Source organism: Sapajus apella, unplaced genomic scaffold, assembly GCF_009761245.1.
Source record: "Sapajus apella isolate SASKATOON/1434 unplaced genomic scaffold, GSC_monkey_1.0 scaffold4, whole genome shotgun sequence".
Lineage (NCBI taxonomy): Eukaryota > Metazoa > Chordata > Mammalia > Primates > Cebidae > Sapajus > Sapajus apella.
This window is the reverse complement of record NW_022436944.1, coordinates 58,296,486-58,323,757: the sequence shown is the minus strand read 5'-3', so window position 1 is coordinate 58,323,757 and position 27,272 is coordinate 58,296,486. Positions and strand designations below refer to the sequence as shown.

The following is a 27,272-nucleotide window of genomic DNA, read 5'->3' as shown; positions in this document are numbered from 1 at the left end:
ATTGCTTGAGCCCAGGTGTTCAAGACCAGCCTAGGCAACATAGCAAGAAGTAGTCTCTACAAGTAATTTTTTAAAAAAATTAGTTGGGTGTGGTGGTACACACCTGTGGTCCCAGCTACTCAGGAGACTGAGGACCTCAGTTGCTTGAACCCGAGAGGTTGAGGATGCAGTGAGCCGAGATCATGCCACTGTATTCCAGCCAGCCTGGGCAACAGAGTGAGATCCTGTCTCAGAAAGAAAAAAAGAGAAATATTTAAGACTTCTGTATGGTAAAGCATTCTATAAAGCAAAGTGAAAGACAAACCAAAAATAAGTGCTACTGTGTGACAGACAAGCTCTTCTCCTTCATCCGTAAGACCTAAAGCAACTCAATGCAAAAAAAGTAAGAAATATAAACCAGCAGTTTAGAGAGAAATGGAAACGGCTTATACAAGCCTTAATTTCACTCAGAACAAGAGAGATGCCAAATGAGACAGTAAGATTGATTTGCTTCTCCTATCAGATTGGCAGAGGTTCACAGTTTGATAGCACTCGGTGCCAAGGAGGGCATTGGGAAATAGTCACCCTCAGACACTGCTGGTTGAGAGTGAAATTGGTGCAATTTTTGGGAGGGTGACTCGGCAATATCTGTCAAACTCCTTTGACCCAGAACTCAACCGCTTGGATTTTTAACCTACAGACCTATGTACAAAAGTCTTTCAATTTAGATGAAAAAGAATGTTCAAGAAGTGTGCTTTAAGACAGTCTCCTTTCCTCGTTTTTGCTTTCCAATGCAATGCCGTAGCCCAGAGGGTCTCAGAATTTGATGTGCAGAAGAATCAACTGAAGGGCTTGTTAAAACCCAGGTTGCTGGGCCTCACTTGCAGAATTTCTTTCAGTAGGTCTAGGAAGGACCCAAGAATCTGCCTTTCTAACAGGTTCTCTGGGGATGCTGACGCTGATGATCAAGGGCTAGAACTTGAGAACAATTGCCTTAGTCTGTTGAGAGGGCTGGGAAGGTCTCTAACCAAGATGGAGGCCTAGAGAGGGGAGTTCCTTTGAGGGGGAAGAGTAAAAGGCAAGGTAGAGAGGAGCAGAATTCCCCTCAGGACTGTGCAGAGGAGGAGATAGTTGGGGTGGGGATGTCCAGAGAGGAATGTTGGAGCCTCCTAAGGAGACAGACCTTAGTCCCTATTCCCAGCCTCATCAGTCTTCCCTGCCCTCTGCACAACCACGGATGGCTCAGAAACAGCAGGGCCCATCATCTATGCTCAGTGGATCCACAAGCTCAGAGAAGGAGAATATTAGCCACAAGTAGGCAGTATGAACTGAACATCAGAGAGCTACATCATCCTAGCCAGGGGAAGGCATCCCCATCCTTCAGCTAGACTTCAGAGGGGCGGGCTTGGGGCGACACACAGGAGAGAGTCTCTGCTGACTGAAGGGGAAGCTCCCCTTGAGACTAAGCTGCTCGGATTTGATGTGGGGCGAGGGGGATTCTTTTCAACAAATCATGTAGGGAAAACTGGATATTCATATGCAAAATAATTAAGTTGGACCCTTACCTTATTATCATACAAAATTTAACTATAAATTGATTAAAGCTCTTACTAAATGTAAGAGCGAAAGCTATGAATCTCTTAGATGAAAGATAACATGAAGTTCCTTGCACCTGAGAGTCAGGAATGGAATGAAATTCTTACCGCCTGTGGCAAATTAAGAAATATACTTGGCTCAGAGTTCCTCTGGAATTTCCCTTGGAGTTTCCTGAGTGACAGGATTTACCCATCAGAAACCCCTTTCAATCACACCTGAGTTTATTGCTGTTATAATAAAGTGATGTGGCTGGGCATGATGGCTCATGCCTGTAATCCCACAAGGTGGGCGAATCACCTGAGGTTGGGAGTTTGAGACCAGCCTGACCAACATGGAGAAACCCCATCCCTACTAAAAAGACAAAATTACATAGACTTGGTGGTACATGCCTGGAATCCCAGCTACTCTGGAGGCTGAAGCAAGAGAATCACTTGAACTCAGGAGGCGGTGAGCCAAGGTTGCGCCATTGCACTCCAGCCTGGGCAAAAAGAGCAAAACTTTGTCTCAAAAAAAAAAAAGTGATTAAGGGTGGGTCCCTTAGCCAGAACGACCAAGGGATTAGAAGGCTAGAACTTTCAACTCTATCCATCAACCTCCAGGAAAGGGAAGGGGACTAGAAATTAAGCTCTACAAAAACTCCTGAATGATCAGATGGAATGAGCTTCCAGACTGGTGAACACATACACATCTACCTCCACATACCAACAGGGGAGCACACCCCCGCCCAGACACATCTGAACCTTACCATATGTTTCTCATCGCCTGGCTCGTTTGCATTCTTTATAATAAACTGATAAGTAACGCGTCTCCCTGAGTTCTGTGAACCATTCCAGCAAATTATTGAACCTTAGGAGGGGGCTTTGGGAACCCCAGCTTTATAGCTGGTTGGTCAGAAGTACAATAGGCCTGCAACTTGTGACTGGCATCTGAGAGGAATGGTCAGTCTTGTAGGACTGAGCCCTCAGCTGTGAGGTCTGCACTAATGCTGGGAAGTTAGTGTTGGAGCTGAATTGTTGAACACCCAGCTGGTGTCTGGAGAATCCAATAATTAGCTGTAGGTGTTGAAAAACTCTCTAGATCATTATAGTAATTTAGATGAAGAGAAACCAAACAGTTGAACCTGGCCTGTGGACCCCAGATATCCCTCACTGGTCTAGATGTAGATTATTGGTGAAAGGCTGAAAACACTGGTTTCTTTTTCACAATCATGACACTATAATTATTAACTTCTCCCCCCTTTTTTGTAAAAATCAGGGTAAAATTTAAAGTGAACAAATTTTCAGTAAGGAACTTGATTCTTTACATATGTGTACACCTGTCCAACCGCTACCCAGATCACGAGAGAGAACATCCCTAGCACCCCAGAAAGCTCTTGTCCCCACTCCCAGTCAATATCTCAAAGGCAACATTATCTATCACTGTGCTTTTAGTTCACCTGTTTTAAAATTTAATATAAATAAGTGGAATTATAGATATTCCTCTTTTAAAGGTCGCACCTCCCAATACTGACACAATGGCAATTAAATTTCAATCTGAGTTCTGGTGAGGGCATTCAGACCACAGTATTGTATGAAGCAATAGCCTGTTATTTTTCATTGTTGTGTAATATTCCATTATATGATAACAATAATTTGCACTTACCTATTAGTGGAATTTGTGTTGTTTTCAGTTTTGTTCTGAAAACATACATGAAACTGCTACAACAGTCTTTTAAATGTCTCTTGGTTGGTGTAAACATCTTGTTTCTCCCGGGTATATACTGAATGGTGGAATTATGTCCAATAGTGGAAATATTTCCAATCGTTCAATTACAACCCTCATTAACTCAAGTGCCCAAACCTGCCCAGTTCTCTGATTGTGTCAATTCACCCTCCCGTCAACAACGTATGATGGGCCGCGTGTGGGGGCTCACACCTGAAATCCCAGCACTTTGGGAGGTCAAGGCGGGCAGATCATTTGAGGTTAGGAGTCTGAAACCAGCCTGGCTAACATGGTAAAACCTCGCCTCTACTAAAAATACAAAAATTACCTGGGCATGGTGGCAGGCGCCTGTAAACCCAGCTACTCGAGAGGCTGAGGCAGGAGAATCGTTTGAACATGGGAGGCGGAGGGTGCAGTGAGCTGAGATCGCGCCACTGCACTCCAGCCTGAACAGTGTACGACAGGTCTGGTCAATTCTCAGTCTTGTCATATTTAATATTGTTAGACTCTTTGATGTTAACTTTACTAATGGGAATAAAGCATTAATTTTTAATGTTAAAATTTTATTTAAAACTTGTGATAATTTTTATTTACCTAAAATTGGTGGCTCATGGATGCTGAATGTTGGAGAAACTTCTAGGACTCTTCCAGGTATTCAGAAATTCCTTGAGGATGTGTGGGGGTGTTTCTGCCTGTGTGTGTGCCATAGCCACAGAAGGATGCTGCTCCAGACCACACCCTTCTTTCTTTTTCCCACGAATAGGAAGAGTTTACTTGGGATCCCAGAGGGAGATGTTTCCCATCATCAGCAACATCTGGGGAACATCTGGGGAGTCCATCCCAGGACAGGCAGATGCTTTTCTGGAACATACATCACGTATCTGATTCTTTTTATTCTCCTATATTTTCCCTTGTTCTCTCTTTCTCTTCCATTGGGCTCCCCACTCTAAGCCCCGCTCCTGCCCTCACCAGCCAACTCACTACCCTGTCTGGTTTCTCCAATATACAACCCAACAGGATGCAAACATAGGCAGCATGAGAGACCCTCATTAACTCCAGTGCCCAGCCCTGCCCAGTTCCCTGAGAAGCAGGCAGTATCTTCTAGAAACTAAGTCAAGGAATGTTGAAACTGGTGGAGGTTCTCTGGTCCAATGCCTCCATTTTACAGATTGAAAGCCAAAGTCCAGAGAGAGAGAGGGAAAGAGAGAGGCAGGGACAGAAACCAAACCAGAGCTTTACTTCTGGGTATCATAGAAACCCCTCTTCTGCTGAAAACTTGGCCTGGAGATTAGCAGCAGGCAGTGGAAAGGATTCCTTGGGACCAGCAAGGTCTGTAGCCGGCAGCCACAGTGAGAGCACAGCAGAGGTCTGAGGTGGGTGGTGGAGGATGTGTGGCCTGGGGGGTTACCCCTTAAAGCCCTGAGAGTTGAGTCACCTCTAGCAACAGACACCCAGCTTTGTGGCCTTTAAGCTCCTTCCTGCGCATTCTCAGCTACACGTAGCTTCCGTGTGCTAGTGGTGTTAAAAATCCAGCCACTGCCACCTCCAGCCCTGCCCTTTCCTTGAGTCCTAGCAACTTTACCCATTTACCAGGCATGTTTAGTGTATTCAGGTTCTCATCAAGCACTGGAGATCAAGCAGTGATCAAGTCCAATGTTGCTCCTGCCTTCCCATTGCTCACAGACAACACACAAAAAATGCACAAGGAAACCACACAACAAAGTGGGTGCAAGGCAGGTGCGAGGTGGGATCCATCAGCATCCTTGAAAGTCTGAAACAGGACATACTCTGAGAACTGACCACTAGCCAACAGGGCTGGAGGGCAGTCATCAGGGGTGCGAGGGGCAAGGGTACAGGGGAGGCTGGGACAGAATCCTACCTCATGTGTGAAATAAAACTGAAAGCAGCAGACTAATATTAAAAGCACATGAACTGGCCGGGCACGGTGGCTCATGCCTGCCATTCCAGCACTTTGGGAGGCTGAGGTGGGTGGATCACCTGAGGTCAAGAGTTTGAGACCAGCCTGGCCAATGCAGTGAAACCTCATCTCTACTAAAAATACAAAACACTAGTTGGGTATGGTGGCGTGAGCCTGTAATCCCAGCTACTTGAGAGGCTGAGTCAGGAGAATCACCTGAACCTGGGAGGTGGAGGTTACAGTGAGCCGTGATCAAGCCCCTGCACTCCAGCGCGGGCAACAGATTGAGACTCCACCTCAGGAAAAACAAACACATGAATCGACAAAAACGACGTGCACACACATTAATGGCAGTAAAATGGGGCGTGGGGAAGGGAGTGGGAAATGAGGGCATGAAGAGAGAGGTAAGACTGCAAAAGTGAGAAAGGGCCAAATTATTCCGGCTTTGCAGGCCCCAAGGCGCTGAGACTTCATCAGGAGGGTACTGGGAAGCCGCTGGACGCTTGGCTCCAGCTGCCCAGACACCTCCCCCGGCAGGCCCCCAGGTACACACTCCAGCATCCGGAAGGACAGGGCCTTCATCTTCCCCCAACCTGCCTTCCTCCTATTGTTCTTCCAGGAAAGGTAGAGTGGGGCAGCCCCCTGCCATTCTGCATACACAACTGTGGTTCAAGATGGCTCTCACCATCATTTCCATCCCAGAGGCCATCCAGGCAGGCAGGAGTCGCCCCCACCCCCCACCTGGAGGTAGGTAGAATGGAATCGTGAGGGCTGGGCTAGTGGCTGACAGCATTCATCTAGGACAGCCAGAAGAACCCAGAATGCAGCGGGAGCAGGACTGGGAGGGGAGGGTCCGGCTCCCACGAAGGCTCCCTGGAGGAGGCAGCGCAAGCTGAGCCCTTAAAGGCGTTGGGATTCTGGTAAGCAGAGAGAGGGCAGGAGAGCATTCCAGTTGAGAAGACCAGCTGCAGCAAAAGTGTGAGGGTGGAAACGCTCGAGGGGACGGGTAGACGTGGCCTGCGGTTGGGAAGTGGGGCCGAGGGTGGGCTCCTGCGCCAGGAGTTGGCCGCCGGGGCAGGCCATACAAGGGAGGGTTGGCCCCGAGTCAGGGGCCTTGGCGGGAGCAGAGAAGGCAGTGGGCCCATTTTAAGTGGCCAAGGTCTGGCCCGGAAGAAAGCAGCCTTTTCATTTTTTCAAGGGAAGGGTGAGGTGGGAGTGGGGAAGCCGGTTCCAAGAACCCCTAGTTCGGAACTTCTGCAGGGAAGGGTCTCTTGGCCCGTGGGCAGAGGTGACGTTCAGGCCCGCTGATGACATCCATCCTTCCTGCTCCCCGCCTCCCCGCTCCCCACACACCCCAGATTCCTCTCCAGCCACAGTTTACTTTTCCGGCGGATCTAGGGGTGGGTGGTGGGGTGGGGGCGGAGGAGGGAACGTTTAGATTGGAATATAATAAACTGCCTCTAGAGGGTGGAGACGTCCGGGAGGTCGGCTCTGCCACTGCCTAGCCCGGTGGCCTCGCAGAGTTACGGGGTACTCCGGGACTCAGTCTACCCATCTGTAAACTGGGGCGGTGGGGCGAGGTGGGGATCTCTGCCGGGGGGAGTCGCCCGCGCCTGTAGGGACCGGGCTGGAAGCGGGGCGGGCGCGGCAGGAGCGGGCTGCGGCGGAGGCGCAGTCGCGGGGTCAGAGTCCGCAGGGAGGCCCCGGCCGCTGCGCCGGGCTCCGGGCTCCGCGGTCCAGGTTCCGAGCTCCGGGCGGGGGAGGAGGCGGCGCCTCCGGGGCGTGGCTGCGGGCGGCCTGGCGGGAGGCCCGGCGTGCGTCAGCGCCTGAGCCCCGGAGTTTTCCACTGACGAGGAGGGCGGAGCGGCGGGCGGGGCCGGGCGCAGCCAGTCTCCAGTCTCCCGCCGCCGCCGCCGCTGCCGGACGCGCGTCGCCAGGGGCTGCGGGACCGCCGGCCGCCGGGCCGAGCGCAGAGTCGCGGCGCGGGGGAAGTCCCGGGCCGGGGCGCAGGTGGAGCCGGTGTCCTCCGCGAGCGTCCGGATCCAGGTGAGCGCCGAGGGCCTCGGGCCCGGCCGGGACTCCGGGGAGGGGGCGTTCAGCGCGAGCGGCGCCGCCGCTCCGGCCCCTGCGGTTCGCTCCCCGGCACCTTGGGCGGGAGCCGCGCTGCCCGGCCCTGACTGCGCGCCGCGGCCGGAGTCGGGGGCCGGGGGCCAGGGGCCAGGGGCCCGGGACCCGGGCGGGGGGAGTCGCGGGTTTTGCGCTCCCCGCCCCCGCCCGCCGCCGGCACCCCGAGAGAAGTCGCGGCGCCCCGAGCTCGCGAGTGGGGACAGAGCCGGGCGTGCGCGGCAGCGGCGAGGCGACGGGGGCGTGCGCCCGCGGGCGAGTTTCCTTTTGACCCAGTTGCCTGAGAACTTTTCAGAAGTTCCTCGCGTGGCCGAGCAGGTGACGTTTGTCGCCTTCCTCCTCGGGCTCCCCCCTCGGGGACGCCGCGGGAGCAGCGGCGTGTGCCAGGCGCCCCTGGCCGGCAGGGGTCGGGGAGGGCGTGGAGGGATGAGCGGGACGGAGGCGGATGAGTCACGGACCCCGGGAGGAGGAGGGGGGTGGGGGAGGGATTGTGTCGTAGGCTCACCTGTTTGTCAGTCGCCGTCACTCTCGGAGGCCACCGCTGTGAGTCACGGGCGCAGCTACACCGGCCACCCGCGGGCACACGTAGACTCTCTCCCACGCACTTCTTCCGCGGCACGTACTTCTCCCCCTTCCTCAGTTTCTCCTCCCCGGGGCCCATTCACGGGCACACGCTGTGGAGATGCCTACACCACAGCCACAGTCACACACTTAGCCTCTCCCACTCCCGGCACAGTCACACACAGCCGGAGCCCACACTCCTGACACCAGAGGGTCCCTCCCCGCCTCCTGCTGCCCACCCAGCACTTCCCCGCAGAAGTCTCAAGCCTTTTGGAGAGTAACTCATCAGCTCCCGCACCCCTGGCAGCCCTGCCCTCTTCCAGCCCCGCACCCGCATCTGCCCTGGACCTGTCATCTCACCTGGCTCCCGCTGCGCCTCCAGCCGTCACACCCCCTCCACTCCCGGTGCCCAGTCACGTTTTTAAAATGCAAAGCTGGCATTGTCACTCCCTACTTCAGCCCTCTGTGGCTTGACGTGCCCTCGGGCTGAAACCTGCCCTGGAGCCCAGTCTCAGCCCCCTCGAGGCCGCCCCTCCTCCGATCACCAGTTTGCTCAGCTTCCTTACCCACGCCGAGCCCCTGTCTGGAGCTCTCCCTACAGCCCTTCCTCGGAGAGACCTACCTTCACCCCAGCGGTATCCTGTCCCACCCTTCAGACCCCCCATCCCAGCACCCTGTTTGTCCTCCCCGCTCAACTCAGAGCTTCAAGAAGGCCCCAGCGGTGTAAGTTTTGCGCCCTGCATGCGCGAGTTCCTGCCACCGTGTTTGACACGTATGTGAGCTTAGTGCGTATTTGTTGAATTAATGAATGAGAGAGGGAAGAAGCCCCTCTTAGGTGAAGGAAGCAGTCATTGTCAGGTGCAATTTCCCTTCTGCAGGAACAAGTGCCTCATGTAGCCAGCAAACATTTGGCACCTTTCCTGTGCCAGGTCCTGGAGGCCAGAGCTGAGGAACTGTCCCTCCCCCAGCTCTCCTTCAGAGGGATGCTTGGGGGAGGAGGTGCCAAGGCTTTCTCTCTGCCCTCTCTGGACCACCCAGGCTGGTTTTTCAGTGGGGGCTAGAAGTGCTAGGAGGTGCCCTCCCCTTCTCCCAGGAAGTTGTTCCTGAGGGCCAGGGGTCATGTGACCCCAAGTGTTTTGGGGGGACTGGCCAAGGCCTGGGGCTCTGAGGTTAAAGGACACATTCTTCAGATTCCTGAAGGGGGATGGAGGCAGCTAAAGGTGCCCCCTCCCTAAGACTGGCTTGGGCTGAGGCCTGGGGCACTGCTGAGACTGCCGAGGTGGACAGAGGACTTGCTGTGACTTTTCTGAGCCCCGCCCCCACCTCTCAAAAGCAGCCCTTGGTTGCTTGGTGCCCAGGGGTGATGTGGCCTTTCCTGGATCCGAACGGTGTGATCTGAGCGTGTAGATAATTGTGGCCAGTAGAGTGGGAGGTTGTCAGTGCCTGCGTGTGGTGGCAGGAGGGCTGCCCGATTCTCAGGGCTGAGATCCCAGAAGAAGCCTGGCTCTCTTTGATTCAGGGCCTGTCTCTGGGGTTCCTCCATGGTGTGGTATTTCTGTCTGAGCCAGCTCCTGGGAGCTGCTTTTCCTTCCTTTGGGACCCTAGGAGGGGCTGAGCTCAGCCTGGGAACAGCGCCACGGTCAGGATCGTGATTCCTGGGTAGCTGCTGAGGGCCCCTCCCCCACCCTCTGACTCACTGTCTGACACTTTTCTTAGATTCTCACTATCTTTCATTCCCCCTTCTGACTTGGCCTCTCCGGGGTCTCTGGCTCAGTCTTTTTGTTTCATCTCCTGCCTCTGCTTCTTAGCCTCTGGATTCCCAGGTGGGACAGAGGAACACGAGAACCAGGGGAACTTTTTCCCTTCTCTCTGTCCAGAGGAGAAAGGACAGGGCAGAGGTAATTTCTGTTTCATTCCAGCTCTGCAGATTTGCGAGGCATTGTTCATCATTAGAACCTGCTGCATGACCGTAGCCTCCCTGTGTCTCTGTGTCACTGCCTGTAGAATTGGAGGTCATCACTCCTCACCTTAAGTTCTTTTTCTGTGGACTTCCCTGAGGCAGAGCCGCAGTGTGTGGCTGAGCCTGCTTTCCTGACATCTCTCTCCATCTGTCTCCTCTTGGGGAACAGGGAGCCTCCTGGGATTGCCTACATTGGCACCTGCCTGCAGAGCTTCCCTCTCTGTCCCCAGAGCCAGCCCTTTTGAGCACCATTCTTGCTTGTACCCTCTGGCACAGCTGAGAGATAGACATGTGACTCACCTCCTCCCCCCTTAAATTAACCATGACAGAAGCAGGAGAAGGTCACACTGACCACTCGCCCTCAGCAACCTCATGTGCATAGGATTGCCTGTGCAATCGGGTCCGTACCCAATATGCAGGGCTGGTCTGCCTACCTCTGATATTATCAGGTGCCCTCTCTATGCCAGACACTGTCCTGGGTATGGGCACAGTGGCAGCCAGAGATGCCCTCAGCGTGTGGCAGATGAGCAATGAGACCCTTGCAGGCTGGTCAGATAAGGTCTGTGATGGGGAAATAGCAGGGCTTTTGAAAGCAGCTATAATAGAAAGTCCGTAGACTGGGTGGCTTACACGAAAGAACACACCTTGGGAGGTTGTGAAGTTCAAGATGAAGGCTCCAGTCAGCCTGATGAGGGCCCTGTTCTCAGATTGCAGATGGATACCTTCTTGCTGGGTCTGAGCCCACATGTTGGAGAGGGAGACCATTTCTTTTGTGTCACTTGTTATAATGGCGCTAATAGGTGTTATTCATGACACCTTATTATTTTATTTGGAGGTGAGGCCTTTGATTACCTCCCAAAGGCCCCACCTCCCAATACCATGACACTGGGGATTCAGTCTCCACATAAGAATTTTGGTAGGATACAGATACTCAGTTCACAGCAGGAGCGCAGAGATGCAGGGGGAAGGAGTGGGGGATTCAGGAGGTTCCTTGAGAGATGACTTTCTGAAAGGGAGTGAGGCTGGGTTGTGCAGAGGCCAGGAGGTGAGTGGGGACGTGGGTGGCTGTCAGGGGAACTGCAGGTTCAACCGGAGTGTAGAGAGCAGCGTCGAGAGAGGGAAGCAGTGGCCGGGTCAGCTTCAGCTTTTTTAATTCTGGACTCGATCCTAAGGTCAGACTTCCCCAAGGGGAGCTCTAGAGTGGTTCTAGGCGTGGGAGTGGTAGGTACATGTGTGGTTTATGAAGGTCATTCTGGCTGCAGGATCAAGAACAGCCGGGGAAAGAGGGCAGGGGCAGAGGGACATGGGGTGGCAGCTATAGGGACAGAGGCATGTTAAGGTTAGTAAACTTTTTAGATTGACAGTAACCTAAATAAAATACATCAATTATATAAATCTTGTGTGTATGTAAGATGAAGTTTTGCAATTTTAGACATCCATGTAACCACCATGCAGATCAACGTGGAACTTTTACAGCCCCTCCTACCCCCGACCCCAGAAAATTTACTGTCTCCAGGGCATCCCCTTCCCTCGAGGGAACCACTGCTGTGACTTAAATCATCACGGATTTGTGAACGTTTGCCTGTATTTCGTGTCTGGCTTCTTTCACTCCACGATGTCTGTGAGATCATCTGTGTCGTGTGCATCCAGGGGCTGGAGCGCAGTGTTTTTTTTTTTTTTTTTTTTTTTACAGTGTGGAATAACACATTCACTGAGCTCTTATCACTAATCTAAGAACACGTGAGATGTATCGATTCCTCTAAACCTCTCAACCCTGTGAGGTCTTAAGACAAAGAATTGGAGGCACAGAGAGGTTGAGGAACTTGCCCAGGATTACCCAGCCAATTAATAGTGGAGCCAGGGTTCAAACGCAGGCAGTCTGGTTCTGGAGCCGAGGTTCTTAACACTGTGCCAGGTGGCCTCCACGATACCTACTGGGTCTGTTGCTGGCTTTGTGTGGATTAAATGGATTTGCGTGAACTCCCAGGCACGGGCGCCTGGGTGTAGACGGAGGGAGATAGAGGAAGGAATTGAGGATGACTGCAGGTTTCTGGCTTGAGTGACTGGGTGGGTGGCGGGGCTGTTACTAAGATAGGGAACACAGGAAGAGGAACAGATGGCATGGGGGGTGGGGAACAGAGACAAGGGGTTCGATTTGGGGCCTGCAGAATTGTATGTTTCTAAGGGATGGCTGGGTGGAGATACCAAGTGTGCAGTGGGTCCTGGGGGTCTCAGGCTGGTTGTGTGTAAAGGAGGCATTCAGGACCCTGTAGATGGCATCTGGAACTTGGGAAAGCATGGGGTCTCTTGGCAGGATGCGATGGGGACAGGATGTGTGGGTGTCGCTTGTCCATATGTGTGTTTCCGTGTGGTCTGTGCATGTGTGTACGTGTGTGTATGCCTGACTCTGGGACATGAATCCCCCACCTCCTGGGAGAGCCTGCGGGTCAGCTGGGAGCTGGGTTGTTTTTGTTTGTGGTTTGACCCTTGGAGGGGGGTGCCAAGCCTGAGAAACTACCCACAGAGAAGCCCCCGGAAACATCTGTGAGTCTTCTTCCCCCAGGCCCAGGGTGGGGGATCGGCCCGGGAGGGAGGTTTTCTTGCTTCTCTCAGGCCTGCCTAGGGGAGGCTGTCCCTGGGGTAAACATCAAGTTAGTAAAGGTGACAGCAAACCCTACAGGATTTGGGGACTTTTGAAGGTAGCTGGGAAGAGGCGGAAGGAGTGTTTGGAAAAGACACCTGAGTAGAGGAGACCCAGGCAGCCTTCTGGTTGGCTTTTCCTGTTCTCTCTCATTTCCTGTGATGGCAGTGGGGGAAGGGCTCCCCAGCACTGGGGCCTCGCCCTCAGCTTGTTTCCTTTCCCTTTCCCCCCTGCTGACCTCCCCAGAGGCACAGCTGGAGCAGCAGAGACAAGGTAGCTGTACTCAGCCTTTGGGATTGAGTCCTCTGGGGTTTGCCAAGCCTTGGGAAGAGCCATTATTTGTTGACGCATTCCAGGGAAGGAACCCCAAATCTTTTATACTTGGATAAGGCCAGCTGGCTGTGGAAGTCTCTGGTTCTGCTTCTGCTGAGGGCCGAGACTCTCACACGGGAGACAGTGTTGTGTTGTGGGGTGCTCCATGTCACGAAGCCACAGACGAGAGAGACTTTGGACATTAGGATTGAATGAGATGTTAAAGAGACATCCTGAGTAGCTGTGGTCACACAGGCCTGAAGTCAGGAGACTTCTTGACGGGGGAGCGGGGGTTTCTAAGGGAAAGTCTGAGAAGCTCCCACACCAGGAGGGGAGGGGCTCAGAAACGTACTCCATCTAGGAGTGGAGGCCAGCGTCAAAGCCAGCCTGTTCCCCAGAGTGCCTGGCTAGCCTGGAGCAAGGGCCCGCAGCCCTGCCTGTGTGCAGGGTGGCGTGTCTGTGTGGGTGTGCTAGAGGAGGAGGAAGCAGAGCCAGCATACCGGGGCTGTGCGGGCTGTGCGGGCTGCGGAGCTGTGGGGCGTCCAGACACACACACAGGCACACAGATGCGAGCTGTGTGAATCACCCAGCCTGTGAGTCAGCCCCCAGGATTCCTGTCGGGGAATGAGTGAGGCCAAGGCTGAGGTCTGCCAGTCCATCTGCTGATCTGTCTGCCTCCTGCCCCTGCTGGTGTGGATGCATGTGTGTGTGTGTGCTGTAGGAGGTGGTGGGGAAGGTGCCTGGTGCCTGGGAAGGCTTTGGGCCGAGGTGGGAGTTTGAAACTCCAGGTCATGGATTTGCACATTAGTTTGGAGCGAGGGAGGTTCTGTGTCTTGTGCAGAGATTCTCCTGGAGACTGTGTCCCCTACCACACACAGAGCTCCACAGAGAGGGCTGGAGGGCAGAGGCCAGGGTCTGGGATGCCTCAGAGGGCAAGTGGGAGGGATGAGGATCCCGGCTGGGAGCCCACCTGCTGCTGCCTGCCTGCCACTTAGAGCCTTCTCATTCCCATTCCAGTTGCCTGTCCCGGCCACAGAGCGCCCCGTGCACCACCATGACTGGGCTGTTGAAGAGGAAATTTGACCAGCTGGATGAGGACAACTCCTCGGTCTCCTCCTCCTCCTCTTCCTCTGGGTGCCAATCTCGCTCCTGCTCTCCAAGCTCTTCTGTCTCCCGTGCCTGGGACTCAGAGGAGGAAGGTCCCTGGGATCACATGCCCCTGCCTGACCGTGACTTCTGTGGCCCCAGAAGTTCTACCCGTAAGTCCTCCCTCCCCTGGGAACCCCCTCACCTGCCTTCCTTCCTGAAAGATGAAATTTAGAGGTCCCTGACAAAATGCCTTTGGCCTCTGCAGGCCTCTGGGGGTAGCTCTCACGAGCTATGATATAGTGGTCACTCAGTGCCCACTGTCCAGTGGCATCTGAGCCCAGCTAATTCACCTTTGACCTTGGGAGTAATGACATCCAGGATGCAGCTTGCAGAGTGCCCTCGGCGCCTTCCAGCTCCGGCCCCTCCCTTCTGTTCCAGTTTCGTTTCTCCAATGAGCACCCTACCCTCCTACAAAGGGAACTGCTGGAGTTCCCCGCCCCATGCTTCTGGGTCACGGAGGCCTGTCAGGCCAGTCCCTCTCCTGTCAAAATGCTGCCCGCTTTTGCCTGAACAAAGTGAAAAGGGGTTTTTCCTGGTTATTTTCAAGCTTGTATAATTGTGATTCCAGACTGACAAAGATAGCCCTAGAGCAGTGTTTCTGGATTTTATTTTTCATGATTGCTCCCCAGGAAGTCTATTTAGACACTTTCTCCTAATTCCCCACCCCCATAAAATTTTAATACAGTAGATGTTCTGTTTACCTTTTTATGTAGTGTATGTATATGTGTGCATTACACATAAAAAGAGTATAATTTTTAGCACATAGAATCTAAGATTACAAACAAAACCTTTTAGAAGGGAATTCCCTCTGGTATCTGGGTACAAAATTAATATAGTAAGTTTAAATATAAGGAATTTCCAATATTTGACCATTATATGGTAATTTGTTATGGTTCAATGTAGTGAAAATACCAGTACATGGTTTACTAATCAGTAAACACTAACTTGGAAAGACTTTTTACACCTGTTGCAAAATACAGAAATTCTATAAATCAAGAAAAAGCAATAGAAAACTACACAGGACCTACGCATGGCTAACAAGCATAGGAAGCATGCGTAACCTTACGTATAACTACGGTCACCAGGCCTGGTAAATAACAATAAGCCGGTGCTGACGTGGTGTGGCGCTGGAGGCGGGCGGAGCTGGGCGGCGGGCGGGCGGCGGGAGGGCTGTCTGGCCTGTTCTTCCTGGAGGTATGTTGTGCCTCAGCAAAAACTAATCCCCAGCCCGTCCTTGCCTGCTTTGCAGCCCTGTCTATCCTGAAGCGGGCTCGCCGGGAGCGCCCAGGCCGGGTAGCCTTTGATGGGATCACCGTCTTCTACTTCCCCCGTTGCCAGGGCTTCACCAGTGTGCCCAGCCGTGGCGGCTGCACTCTGGGCATGGCCCCTCGCCACAGTGCCTGCCGCCGATTCTCTTTGGCTGAGTTTGCGCAGGAGCAAGCCCGAGCCCGGCGCGAGAAGCTCCGTCAGCGCTTGAAAGAGGAGAAGTTGGAGATGCTGCAGTGGAAGGTAGAGAGAGCCCTCTCTGTGGCCCACAGCCTGAGGCAGCTCCTGGACTCCTAACCTTGCGGGGTGGGCGTACCAGGGGTGGGTGCTGACTTGCTCATTATGTATATGGGGAAACAGGCCCTAGGGCCAAGTGATTGGTTCCATTGGCGTTTGACGCCTGGGTTGTCTGCAGACTCGTGTCTGTCTGCCGCAGGGGCTGGGGGCATGATGCCTGCATCTGAACTGCTTGGAGAGGGGGATGTGGAGTTGATACAGATTGGGGGGTGGGTATCTGACTGGTTAGGGAAGGGAGTCTGTTCATGATCTAGGCAATGCCATGAGTAGGGTGTCTCTTTTCAAATGCCCTGAGGACAGTATTCTTGGCTATCCTGTTCACCATCTACACACAGTGCCCATCGCAGATTCAGCACTAGCAGTGGGAGGGTAAGCACTTGGGGCGGCTTGTGTGTGCCTCTCACATCCCTCTCTCCTGATGATGCAGCTTTCGGCCGCTGGGGTACCCGACACAGAGGCAGGGCTGCTGCCTGCGGTGGATGCCATCGATGACGCCTCTGTGGAGGAGGACTTGGCAGCTGCTGTGGCAGGTGGCCGGCTGGAAGAAGTGAGCTTCCTACAGCCATACCCAGCCCGGCGACGTCAAGCTCTGCTGAGGGCTTCAGGCGTGCGAAGGATCGATCGGGAAGAGAAGCGGGAGCTGCTGGCACTGCGCCAATCCCGGGAAGATTGTGGCTGTCACTGTGATAGGGTCTGCGACCCTGAGACCTGCAGCTGCAGCTTGGCAGGCATCAAGTGCCAGGTGTGGCGGCTGGCCCGGGCTGGGATGGGGAACCTGAGCCTGGGGACTTGTCTGCACTCCACAGAATCCTCACTTGTCCCTTTACTTTCTCTGCAGATGGACCACACCGCGTTCCCCTGTGGCTGCTGCAAGGAGGGCTGTGAGAACCCCATGGGCCGTGTGGAGTTTAATCAGGCTAGAGTTCAGACCCATTTCATCCATACACTCACCCGCCTGCAGTTGGAGCAGGAGGCTGAGAGCTTTAGGGAGCTGGAGGCCCCTGCTCAGGGCAGCCCGCCCAGCCCTGGTGAGCAGGCCCTGGTCCCCACTTTCTCACTGGCCAAGCCCACAATGAGCAACGAGCTGGGAGACAACAGCTGCAGCAGCGACATGACTGATTCCTCCACGGCATCGTCCTCAGCATCGGGCACTAGTGAGGCCCCTGACTGCCCCACCCACCCAGGCCTCCCTGGCTCCGGCTTCCAGCCTGGCATGGATGATGACAGCCTGGCACGGATCCTGAGTTTCAGTGACTCTGACCTCGGCGGGGAGGAGGAGGAGGAGGAGGAGGAAAGGAGTGTGGGGAACCTGGACAACCTCAGCTGCTTCCATCCAGCCGACATCTTTGGTACTAGTGACCCTGGTGGCCTGGCCAGCTGGACCCACAGCTATTCTGGCTGTAGCTTTGCATCAGGCATCCTGGATGAAAATGCCAACCTGGATGCCAGCTGCTTCCTAAATGGTGGCCTTGAAGGGTCAAGAGAAGGCAGCCTTCCTGGCACCTCAGTGCCACCCGGCATGGACGCTGGCCAGAGCAGCTCAGTGGATCTCAGCTTGTCTTCCTGTGACTCCTTTGAGTTACTCCAGGCTCTGCCAGATTATAGTCTGGGGCCTCACTACACGTCACAGAAGGTGTCTGGCGGCCTGGACAACATGGAGGCACCTCACTTCCCCCTGCCTGGCCCCTGTCCACCTGGGGATGCCAGCATTTGCTTCCTGGAGTCCCTCATGGGTCTCTCCGAGCCAGCCGCCGAAGCCCTAGATCCCTTTATTGATAGCCAGTTTGAGGACACTGCCCCAGCAACTCTGATGGAGCCTGTGCCGGTGTGAGGACCAGGATGCCTTTTCCCAGCCCCAAAGCCCTGTTGCTGCTCTCTTGTAATTGTGGGGCTCCCCAGAGTCTCTGTGTGACAGTCTCCCACTGGCTGGCTCACCCACAGGTGCCAAGCGCACACTCCTGGTTTTCATACAACTCTGGATTTATTTATTTGTTTTAACTTTTCTGTGCTGAAAAGAGGATTGGAGGGGGGTACCCCTTTGAGCTGCCAGGCCCCCCACACCCACAGCCTGCTCTTCCATCTCCATAACGTGTACCTGGAAGAGGAGAAAGTGTGGCTCCCTGGAGCTTGGTCTTTGTGTGATGTTCCTTAACCCAAAGACCGTGAGACAGGGCTGTGAAATCAGGTGGCAGAAGCCACCCTCAGCCCTAGACCCATGGATGGCTAAATCCTCAGGACTGTGAAGACTGTAATTTATTTCCGTAACTTATTTGGAGATTGAGGAGGCTTTGGTTGCTCCTCTCTGGCGGGTGGGCAGTGCCGGTGGTGGGGTGGGCACAGGCCCTCAGGAGCCCCTTTTGCCTTGTACTTCTACACCCTGCCCTGCCTTTAGTGTAGACTAGGTGTGGATTCGAGCTCTATGAGCTATGTCTGCTGCCTGGCTCCTGGATGGCTCTGCAGGCAGGGGCTGGCCAAGGACACCATCTGGGCAGGGGGAGAGGCTGGGCTAACCAGCTGTGACCAAAACTCCCTTCTGCCCCACACTGCCCTCTCCACTTCCTGCCCTCTGTTCCATCTTCCCCCTCCCCAAAGGCCATAGCCTTTCTTCCAGGCCCAGGGATGTAGGAGGGGGAAGGAGGAAACAGGAGGCCCAGAGAGGGCAAGGGGCCTACCTCGGGCGCGAGCCATGCCCCAGCCTATTATCTCAGGGCTTTCTGGGCACTGCACTTCAGCCTGGCCCACCTGCCCATACCCTGAGGCCAGTTAGCGAGGGGTGTCTCCTGAGGGCTTTTATACCGTTTCTTTGCTAATGTTTAATTTTGCATCATAATTTCTACATTGTCCCCGAGTGTCAGAACTATAATTTATTCCATTTCTCTCTGTGTCTGTGCCAAGAAACGCAGGCTCTGGGCCTGCCCCCTTGCCCAGGAGGCCTTGCCAGCCTGTGTGCTTGTGGGAACACCTTGTACCTGAGCTTACAGGTACCAATAAAGAAGCTTTATTTTTAACAGTGTGGTCTGTATTTGTGGGGTGGGAAGCAGGGCAATGGGGATGGAAGGGAGACAGGCCCTGCAGGGCCGCATGGACACAGGCTGAGTTGGGGGGTTAGGAGTCGGCACACCCAGCTCATTGGGCCTCTTTCCAGGCAAGCCAGTCAAGTTGGAGGCAGGAAGCCAGTTGAGAGGCTGGCCAGGCAGATCCAGCAGTTTTTCCTTTGGATTAACTGGTTCTTCTCCAGTGGTGACCTGGGTGGGGAGGAATAGCAGCAGGGTCTTCTGACATGGGGCTATCTGCTGGGGATGGGTGAGGGCACCCTCCTGCCTACACACACTGAGCTGAGGCCTTGTCCTAAGGGTGAATTCACCAACCTGAGTGGAGGCAGGGCAAAGGGATATGCCTGGTCAAGGCCTGCTGATGGCCTTACTTAGCAGCTGTGGTCCCTGGGGACTTAAGCAGGGGGTGGTGGAAGGGCAAGGGGACAGCTGCACAACCTCATCCCTCTGCACCAGCCAGACCTGTCTGACCTGTCCCTGGCAGCTCAGCTGGGCTGCAGGCCAGAGGAGTAGGCCACACCCTGCTCTGAGGAGCCCCAGTCTGGGGGCCTAAGAAAGGTTGACCTCCTCCTTAAGAATGATAGTGATTTGTACAAGAGCTGGAAGGAGGAACCACCAAAGGAGAACTGATTCGGGTCTCCTTGCTCTATTTCTCTGCCTTGGTCTCTACTGGGCTCACTCATCGCTTTGGCTTAACTGGTAAGAGTACAGAGCCAGAGTGCTGGGTTTGAATCCCAGATTTTCTACTACCTGGTGAGGTGATCTATGCAAATTACTCCCTCTGTGCCTGGGTGTCCTCAATACTGCATGGAAATAGTAACACTGCTTACCCCATAAGCTGGTTTAGTTCATATTTACAAAGCACTTAGAGTGCCTGGAACATGCAAGTCCCGTGTACATGTTTGCAATTTCCATCAGTTCTCACGTTTCTGCCATTCTTTTTCTATATGTTTAATCCTTCCTTTTTTGCCTCCTGTCCTGTCACCCTTTAGGTATCTGTCTCTTGCCTCAGGACATGCATGGACATGGCCACATGGCCATATCGGTGTCATTAGAGGACTCATGGTTTGGGGTCTGGCCTATGGTGAGCAGTATGTCCCGGTAACCAGCTTAGCTAGGAATAACTAGGCCTTAGGCTTCTCAGGGTAGAGTACACTGGTACATTGAGTTGACCTGTCTCTTCTTCACTGGTGCCTGGAGAGCCTTTTGTAGAGATTACTTCAGTATGCACAATCTAAAACCCAGGTTCCTCCAAGGGCAATCAGGGTCGCTCTGACTGCCCTGGTGGTCTGGGTTCCCACAGGAAGGATGGTATCCCAGCTTACTCCAAAAAACCATGTTTGTGATCAGCAGTGTGTTATAAAAACAAGGCTCAGCGGCCATCAAGGAACTCACACTGTTCCAAAGAGACCCTCATCTGTCCACTGTTCCCAAACCTTAGTCACTGGACAACTGCTCTTGAAAACTGCCCATATCTGCATTCGACTAATCATTTTTCTTTAGATAATAATCTTTCTTTAAATTAATTATATCAATATGCTTAAAAGCTAAATGCATCTCATAGAACAGCACCCATAAATTTCTGAGTTTGCTGTGCTGCTTGGTTTTCTGTTATGTAAAAATGATGTGTAAACACAGTTACTAAACTTTGAAATGTTTGCTGTATATCACTGGCAGAGAGTTGTGCCATGATTTGGGAGACATCTAACTTCCTGCGACAAATGGGACACTAAGATCCAGAGAGGGGAAGGGACCTGGATAGGTCACATCAGGAGATCCTAGGCTTCCTGACTCCTAGTTCAGAGTTCCAGCCCCCGAGGACAGAGTGTCCCATTACTGCCATCCTTAGTGACATCGAGGAGGAGTGATATTGGGAGCACAGCAAAGGTGGCCTTTGTCACCCTCTTGCCAGTTGCAATTAACTAACATTACTCATCTAAATAGGGACCATTGCATTTACCCCTTAGACCTTAAAAGGGTTTCTGGAGGATGTTAGTGGCCAATGTCTTTTAGCTGAAGTGGGAATTATTTTTTCTTGGAATGTATTTCCTTGTGTCAGGTACAGGTAGTCAGGTTTGTCTCAAACTGGTCAGGACCAGAAGCAGCCAGGTGGACTTGGTGGGGAGTGGTGCAGGCAAGGGAAACAGAATGCATGGACAGGGTGGGACAGTGGTCCCTGCAACCTGCAGGCCCTCTCACACGGGGCCTCAGCTGCGGGGCCTTGTGCAGCTGGTCCTCCCGTCTGGGCCCACTGCCAGGCAGACTCAGGGGGCAGCACAGCAGGGAGGGGCAGCTGCTTCTTTAGCTCCAGGATCCTGGAGACCAGACAGGAGAAGGACAAAAACCATTGAAAAATGGCTGAAGGGGAGTCTTTTCAACCACCACTCCACTAGGAGCCTCCTCTTTGCTCCCCTCTGCCCCCTCAGAGTGTGGGATAAAAGTGAGGTCTATCAGAAAACGCCCAGTGAGCCCAGCAAAAGTTAAGCCAGTTGATGTCTTTCTCCCAGAGCAAAACGTATTGTGCCTTAAAAACATAAAGCTTTGGGATGGCCCTTAGGTCAGAGGAGACATGATTCAAAATAAACCACATATACTATAGAAATGGGGAAGAATGTAATTAATAAAAACAAAGAAAGAAATGAGGAAGAATATGTCATTTTCTGAGTCCCGGCTCCACTGACCCACTTTCCACCCCTCCACACAACTTCGGTAGGTTGACGGCTTCTCCTGGCCCAGGCCCCTTGACCCCAGCTAGGGCCGCAGGGACCTTCGGGCCTTTTCCAAAATTTCCTCCCTGATCTTGGGGTAGTTGGGGTTCTCCCTGAGGACCTGGAACAGAGAGAGAAGGGAGTGCAGGATCAGGCAGGGCTCCCCGCCGCTGGCCAGGCCTCCCTGCCAAGGCTGCCCGCTTACATCGTGGCAGATCTCGATGGCCTCCACAAATTTCTTGTCCTTCAGGTAGTTGAAAGCAAGTCTGAAGCCTACCAGGGACATGGAGAGCATAGATGGTGGCACCCTGATGACCTGAGAACCCCTCTGTTCTCATAACAGCCAGGGTGCAGGCCTTGAGTTCTGGGATAACGTCAGGGGTCCTCCTGCCCACCTCCCTCCCACACCCATTCACACGCACCCTGGCTGGCTGCCTTACCAACGGCAGGGCTGGCGTGATGGCTGTACTTCCAGGCCAGTTTGTAGTTGGTGACTGCATCCTTGTAGGACTGCTCCTTCTCCATGATGAAGCCCATGTACTCATAGGCCTTGTAGCAGGACTGCAGGGAAAGCCAGTTAGAGCCTCTGCAGAGGGGAAGCCCCAGCTGGTTCCCTGAGCCAGGGTAGGACTGGGACCAGAATCAGAAGCAGGCAAGAGGCGGACATGAGCTGCCATAAACCAAACTGCCAAGGGACCCCAGGGGTACCTGCACCTGTGCAGGAGGCCAACTGTGTGCCTTCCTCTCAGCTACCCGGGACGCTGGTGTAACCCCTTTACCTCCTGTCCCACCACTCCCATTCCTGGCCTGCTCTGACCTGCAAAAGTCCCTCCAGGCTGGAACCTGTGAACCTTTCCCATCTCTCTCTGCCATGTAGTGTTCCCTCCTCTGGACATGTCCCGCCCCCATGCACCTCCTCTTACCTGGTCCATTGCCCTTGATCCCCGTTCCTATTTTGGCTCCCATTCTGTTGCCCATGTGCCCCTCTTGGCCCGCCTCTTCCTGACTAGTTCTTATTCTGCACGGCCTCTGCCTGCAAAGCCTGCTTCGCCCTCCTGGAGTAGCCAGAGCACTCTCTGCAGCCTCGCAGCCCCAGCGTGTGTCCCCTTGCCTTGTTGTATCGCACACAGCGCTGCAGCAGTTCCGAGGCGAGGTCGAACTTGCCGCCCTGGCAGTAAATGTCGGCCAGCAGGAGCCAGCTCTTCTCCAGGTCATCAGCCTCACTCAGCATCCAGGGGGCCTTGGCCAGGCGCTTCAACTGCATACGTGCCTTGGGGATCTGCTTCAGGAACACGTAGGCTTGTGCCAAGGCCAGCAGGGCAGGAATGCTCTCCTTCTGCACACCAGGTGGGAGGTGGATGTCAGCACGCTTTGGTGGTCAGCCTCTGCCCCACTGCCTACCCACACCCTCTAGTCCCCACCAGCTGCACCTCAGCCTGCGCTATCTGGAGGAATTTGCCCAGCGCAGCCTCCATGTTAGCCTTCTCCCTGGTGGCCAGCTGGCAGAGGCCCTGCAGCAGCTGCAGCTGGGTCTGGCTGGAGGCTGAGTGTGGGTGAAACTCACACAGCAGTTTCTCGGCAGTGCTCACACCCTGCTGCTCCAACTCCTTTTTCTCCGTGTAGCTGCAGGTATTAGACCTGGGTGTCAGATGCAGGCCGGTGGCCTGCCCCTGTGGCCCTCATGCGGCTTCCACCCAGGGGCTGCGGACTCTCCCTAATTTCCCCAGGGTTCCGTCCCTACCCCCACGTGCCCTTACTTGATCTCAGCCTCCTGGTTCTCAAAAGCCTCTCCGCCCACAACCTCATTGTCTGGATTCAGACAGATCTGCACCATGTGGTAGATGGCGCTCTGGCTCCAAGTGCGGTCCTTACGAGCCTTGTTCAGGAACTTTAAGGCTTCGTTGGGCTGCCCTGTGTACCTGTAGTGGAGAAAACACCAAGAATCGGTGAGGGAAACTAAGGCCCAGACAGGATAGGGATATACGAGGGCCACTTTGTGAGTCTCCACAAAACAGAGGCTGGATCGCTGGTTTCCCAGCTCCCCTGGAGAAGACAGGGGTGTCGGACCTGGGTGTCAGATGCAGGCCAGTGGCCTACACAAGTGGCCATCACCTGGCCTCCATCCAGAGGCTGCAGGCTCTCCCTGACTTCTGAAGGTTGCACCCCCACCCCTGTGGGCCCTCACTTGCTGGGCCCAGGTATCCTGGAGACAGAATTTCGGTTCCCTTTGTGCAGAGCAAGGCCTAGCCTAGCTGCCAGCAGGGCCTCCTACACAGCTGCCCTCAGCACGCCACACCCAACTCACCAGCAGTAGATACCACTGCAGTAGTTGAACCCTGGTTCCAAAGGCACCCGGCTGGATACCTTCTTGGCCAATTCAAAGAAGGCAGGAATGTCTTCAAGTTTACCACTTCTTCTTAGCAGATCAATTAATTTATTCAATACCAAAAAATTGTCTAAAATAAGAGACAGAAATCTCCAAGCTGAGATACCCAGTAGCTGTATCATGTGTGGGTGCTGGGCCCCTAGGAGGAGCCAAGATATACTGCCCATCTGGGCTGGCAGGGGCATTCCAACAGCTGGAGTCTCCACTGGTCTCCAGAGTTGTGTGAAGAATAATAATTATGCTTAACAATAATAATGAATAGCAGCTAACACTTATATAGCACTTATGTCGTACCCGGCCTTAAGAGCTTTACCTATATATTAACTGCAAGATTAGGTAGGCACTCTTATTGTATCTGTTTTACAGATGAGGTCACTGAGACATAGAGAAGTAATTTAACAAAAGTTACACAACCAATAAGTGGTAGACCAGGACTCAGACCCAGGCAGCCCAGCCCCAGGACCCATACTCCTCACCACGGTGATCTGCTGGGCCTGTGAGCACATTGCCATGTGCCTCCCAGAGCTCCAGCCTGAGCCTCAGGTCTGGCCCCTTTCCCCAGCAAGAAGGGGCAGTTTTACACTGCAGTGAATGGGGATGAAGCTATATAACAGGGGAGAATTTCTAGTCCCCTCCAGGTGGCTGTGACCTCAAAAGAGGACTGTGTCGAGCCCCAGGGGCTGTGACTTGGGGACAGACAGGCTGTCCTAGGTCCAGTGCCAAGTCCTTGAGACCAGGAACTGGCCCTTGGACTCGGGAAGGGCCAGCACGTTCCATTGGGCCTTTATCAGTTTCCTGCTTCTCTGGAACAATCAGGGAGGAAGGGGCTTCCTCTGCCCGGTCAGGAAGGAGGGAGAGGGCCCACCCTTCTCTGGGAGAGCAGCTTTTGCTGAGGGAACTGATGCAGGCAGTCTCCATGGGCGGAATTACCTGGCGCTTTCTCCAAGACTTGGTGGTAGAGATTGACGGCTGCGTCATGTTCCTGCTTTCTAAACATCAAGTCAGCCATCAGCTATCAGAAAACACACAAGGCTCCAGATTTCCCAACAGTGGCAGCTTGCGTGGGTACAGGGGGAGGCGGAGAGCACGGGGGTGATGGTGGTAAGAAGCGGAGGCAGAAAAGGACATGTGAGGCCACCTCCCTGGGCCTTGGGAGGAGCTGCCACAGGAGAAACCTGAGAGTTCCTCAGGTCCCACCCAGAAGGTGAGGACTGCCCAAGGTGGGGAGCAAGGAGAGTTGGGTTGAGGATGAAGGTGAGGCCAGGGGTAGAGACCAGTGGGGCGCTTTGACCGCCTACAGGGGAAGCCTCTCCACCCATTCTGAGAACTGCCAGGCAGCAGAGGTAGAGATGAGGACCCCTCCTTGCTCTGCAGGGGCTCAGCTTCTGCTCCTGGGCCAGCCCTGGAGGAGGTCTGAATGACAGGGAGCAGAGAGGCAGGACAGGGGAGGGCTTTTCCCGAAGCCCCAGGAACCTGTCCCACCCTTGCCGCCACCCACAGTGGATGTGGTCTCCTCCGGAGTAAATCAACCTCACCCCACCTTAGACTGGCCCAGGAGGTTGATGCTGCCCACTGCCAGCCAGCCCACCCCTTCCTGCTAAAGGGCAGAGCAGGTGCAGCACTGAGTCCTCTCTGTCTGACAGCTCCTCAGAGGTGTGCCAGTGAGGCGTCTGAGGCTGTGGGGCTAGGAAGCAGCCCACATCTGGTCACAGGGACCCTGGGGAGAGAGGGAGGGAGGGAGCTGGTGCTGGGGCTGCCTACCACAGAAGCAGTCTCATGGTGCTGATCAGTCTGCATTAGGATGGCACAGTGCTGCTCGCACAGGTCCAGGTGCCCCTGGAGCAGGTGGAGCTGCGCCAGCTCCAGCATCACCTGGGACAAGGCCGGATATAATAAACTAAGAAACACCATGGGAAACCCCTGGGATTGTCCTTGACAGCTCTCTCCCTCATATCCACTTCTATCAGCTCTGACTTCAAAATACGTCTCAAATTCCCCGAGTGAAGGCCTCTGGCCCTCCCATTCTCCTACCCAGTTCTCCAGTCATGCCCTGCGTCTTACTAACCTCTGAGTTAGGCCAAGCTAACACATACTCATCCTTCAGCTTCAACTCTGGTCTCACTGGTCTGAGAGCCTCTTGCCCCAGACTCTGGGGCAGGTACCATTCCTCCGAGTCCCCGTGGTGCCCTGCACCCCCCTGCCAGCAGGTACTGCATGGCATTAGTGCTGCCTGTGTTGTCATCTACATGCCCTTGCCCAAAGGTAATCTGTGGGCAGTGACCAAGTCTTGCCCCACTGTGTGTCCAGAGCCTGGCACAGTACTTGGCACATATTACCTTAGGTATCTGTTAAATGAGTGAGTATTAAATGAATGAATGGATCTGTCACTAAGCTCTTCATCTACTGTGTCAGCATGAACGCCAACCATGGCTCCCTTACCTGGAGCCACACCTCCCTCACAACTCTAGATCCTCTCGGAAGCTCAGCCTGCACTTCGTACCCAAAGTGCCCTGGCAGCTACAACCCTCATCTCCCCACCTCCAAGGGGGACTTGAAGATGTCAGACTAATGTGACTTCCAGCAATGTCTTCCCCACTCCACCCTCCACATTCGGCTGTCCAAGGTGAGACCTTGCTCCAAGGGCTGCTGCAGGCGAGGCTCCAGGTCAGCAGAGGCAGGCACCTGACCCCAGGGGCCACTGCTAGCTGGCCTCCCATGCCCATCATATCTGTGACTCCTCAGGAAGAATGGAGAAGGAACTGCCCCAAGCACCTGGTCAGGGAGCTCAGCAAAGATTGTGCCCTGAGAGAGAAAGCAGCCTCCTGCTTTGAGGGCCACTCACCTTATTGTCAGTGGGCAAGTAGGAGAGGGCATCCTTATAAGACCGTACCGCCTTCTCATACTCTTTCTCTGCCAGGTAGTGCTCCGCAAACTGGATGCAGATAGAGGCTGCCAGTTGCTTCTGGGAAGGGATCATTTCTGGTTGCTCCAGTGGAACTCGTTTCAGTATCCGAGACTGGAGGTCTAAGGCCTTGGGAAACCGATCAAGCCAGGATCAGAAACTCAGAGCCTGACACACCAGTTCACAGGAAGCCCTAAGCTCTTAATTCAGAGCCAGAAGCATGAAAAATGACACCTTAAGTGCCCTTGGGCAAATTTGGGTCACTCTGAATAGGCAAAGCCACTGGCTGAGTATGCATGAGGGAAGCTGGCACTGCCTCTGGGGAGTAGAAGCGAAGGCACTCAGACAAAACTTACCGAGTTTTGTTTCACAAAACAAAACTTTTGTACTTAGCCAGTCCACCTGCTTCTATCAAACCTTGAGGTACGGTGCCTAATTCACTTCGCTGCACTACAGGCTAGAACTAGCACACAGTAGGTGCTCAAGGCACACAGTAGACTGTTCTGTATGCTGTCCTGCTGGGAATTTGAGGACACACCCACAAATATTTACCACACAAAATGACCAGGTGAGTAAGCAGAGAACACCAGGGCAAGAGGAAATGATGATGTCAGGGTAAGCTGCAGGACGTGGGTAGCAATCAGCACTTGGCTCCCCAAGGGTTGAGAAACACAATGGGCATCCAGCGGTAAACAAGGGGGTAACTCAGCTCAAGGGGC

At 54.0% G+C, this 27,272-nt stretch overlaps 2 protein-coding genes across 6 annotated transcripts in view; one reads left to right on the top strand and one right to left on the bottom strand.

The window, feature by feature from the left end:
- CSRNP1 (cysteine and serine rich nuclear protein 1) overlaps window positions 1–18,512 on the top strand; it is a 29,808-nt gene extending 11,296 nt beyond the window's left edge. Inside the window, exons 1-6 of one of the 3 annotated variants that reach the window (XM_032270772.1) lie at window positions 7,102–7,241; window positions 9,984–9,992; window positions 13,818–14,051; window positions 15,191–15,450; window positions 15,932–16,246; window positions 16,343–18,512. In XM_032270772.1, coding sequence (XP_032126663.1) covers window positions 13,847–14,051; window positions 15,191–15,450; window positions 15,932–16,246; window positions 16,343–17,335 — 1,773 coding nt within the window. In that variant the 5' untranslated portion in view covers window positions 7,102–7,241; window positions 9,984–9,992; window positions 13,818–13,846 and the 3' untranslated portion in view covers window positions 17,336–18,512. Of the gene's footprint in view, window positions 1–7,101; window positions 7,242–9,983; window positions 9,993–12,055; window positions 14,052–15,190; window positions 15,451–15,931; window positions 16,247–16,342 lie in introns of those variants that run through there. The other 2 variants (XM_032270768.1, XM_032270762.1) reach the window with 2 other exon arrangements.
- Window positions 18,513–21,194: 2,682 nt separating this feature from the next.
- The window catches only part of TTC21A (tetratricopeptide repeat domain 21A), a 29,749-nt gene continuing 23,671 nt past the window's right edge, over window positions 21,195–27,272 (bottom strand). For all 3 annotated transcript variants that reach the window (XM_032270885.1, XM_032270895.1, XM_032270898.1), the window contains 10 exons: window positions 26,494–26,682; window positions 25,413–25,523; window positions 24,582–24,663; window positions 23,571–23,721; window positions 23,023–23,184; window positions 22,696–22,888; window positions 22,377–22,601; window positions 21,706–21,826; window positions 21,471–21,538; window positions 21,195–21,386 (listed from right to left, as the gene is read on the bottom strand). In XM_032270885.1, coding sequence (XP_032126776.1) covers window positions 21,309–21,386; window positions 21,471–21,538; window positions 21,706–21,826; window positions 22,377–22,601; window positions 22,696–22,888; window positions 23,023–23,184; window positions 23,571–23,721; window positions 24,582–24,663; window positions 25,413–25,523; window positions 26,494–26,682 — 1,380 coding nt within the window. In that variant the 3' untranslated portion in view covers window positions 21,195–21,308. The remainder of the gene's footprint in view (window positions 21,387–21,470; window positions 21,539–21,705; window positions 21,827–22,376; window positions 22,602–22,695; window positions 22,889–23,022; window positions 23,185–23,570; window positions 23,722–24,581; window positions 24,664–25,412; window positions 25,524–26,493; window positions 26,683–27,272) is intronic.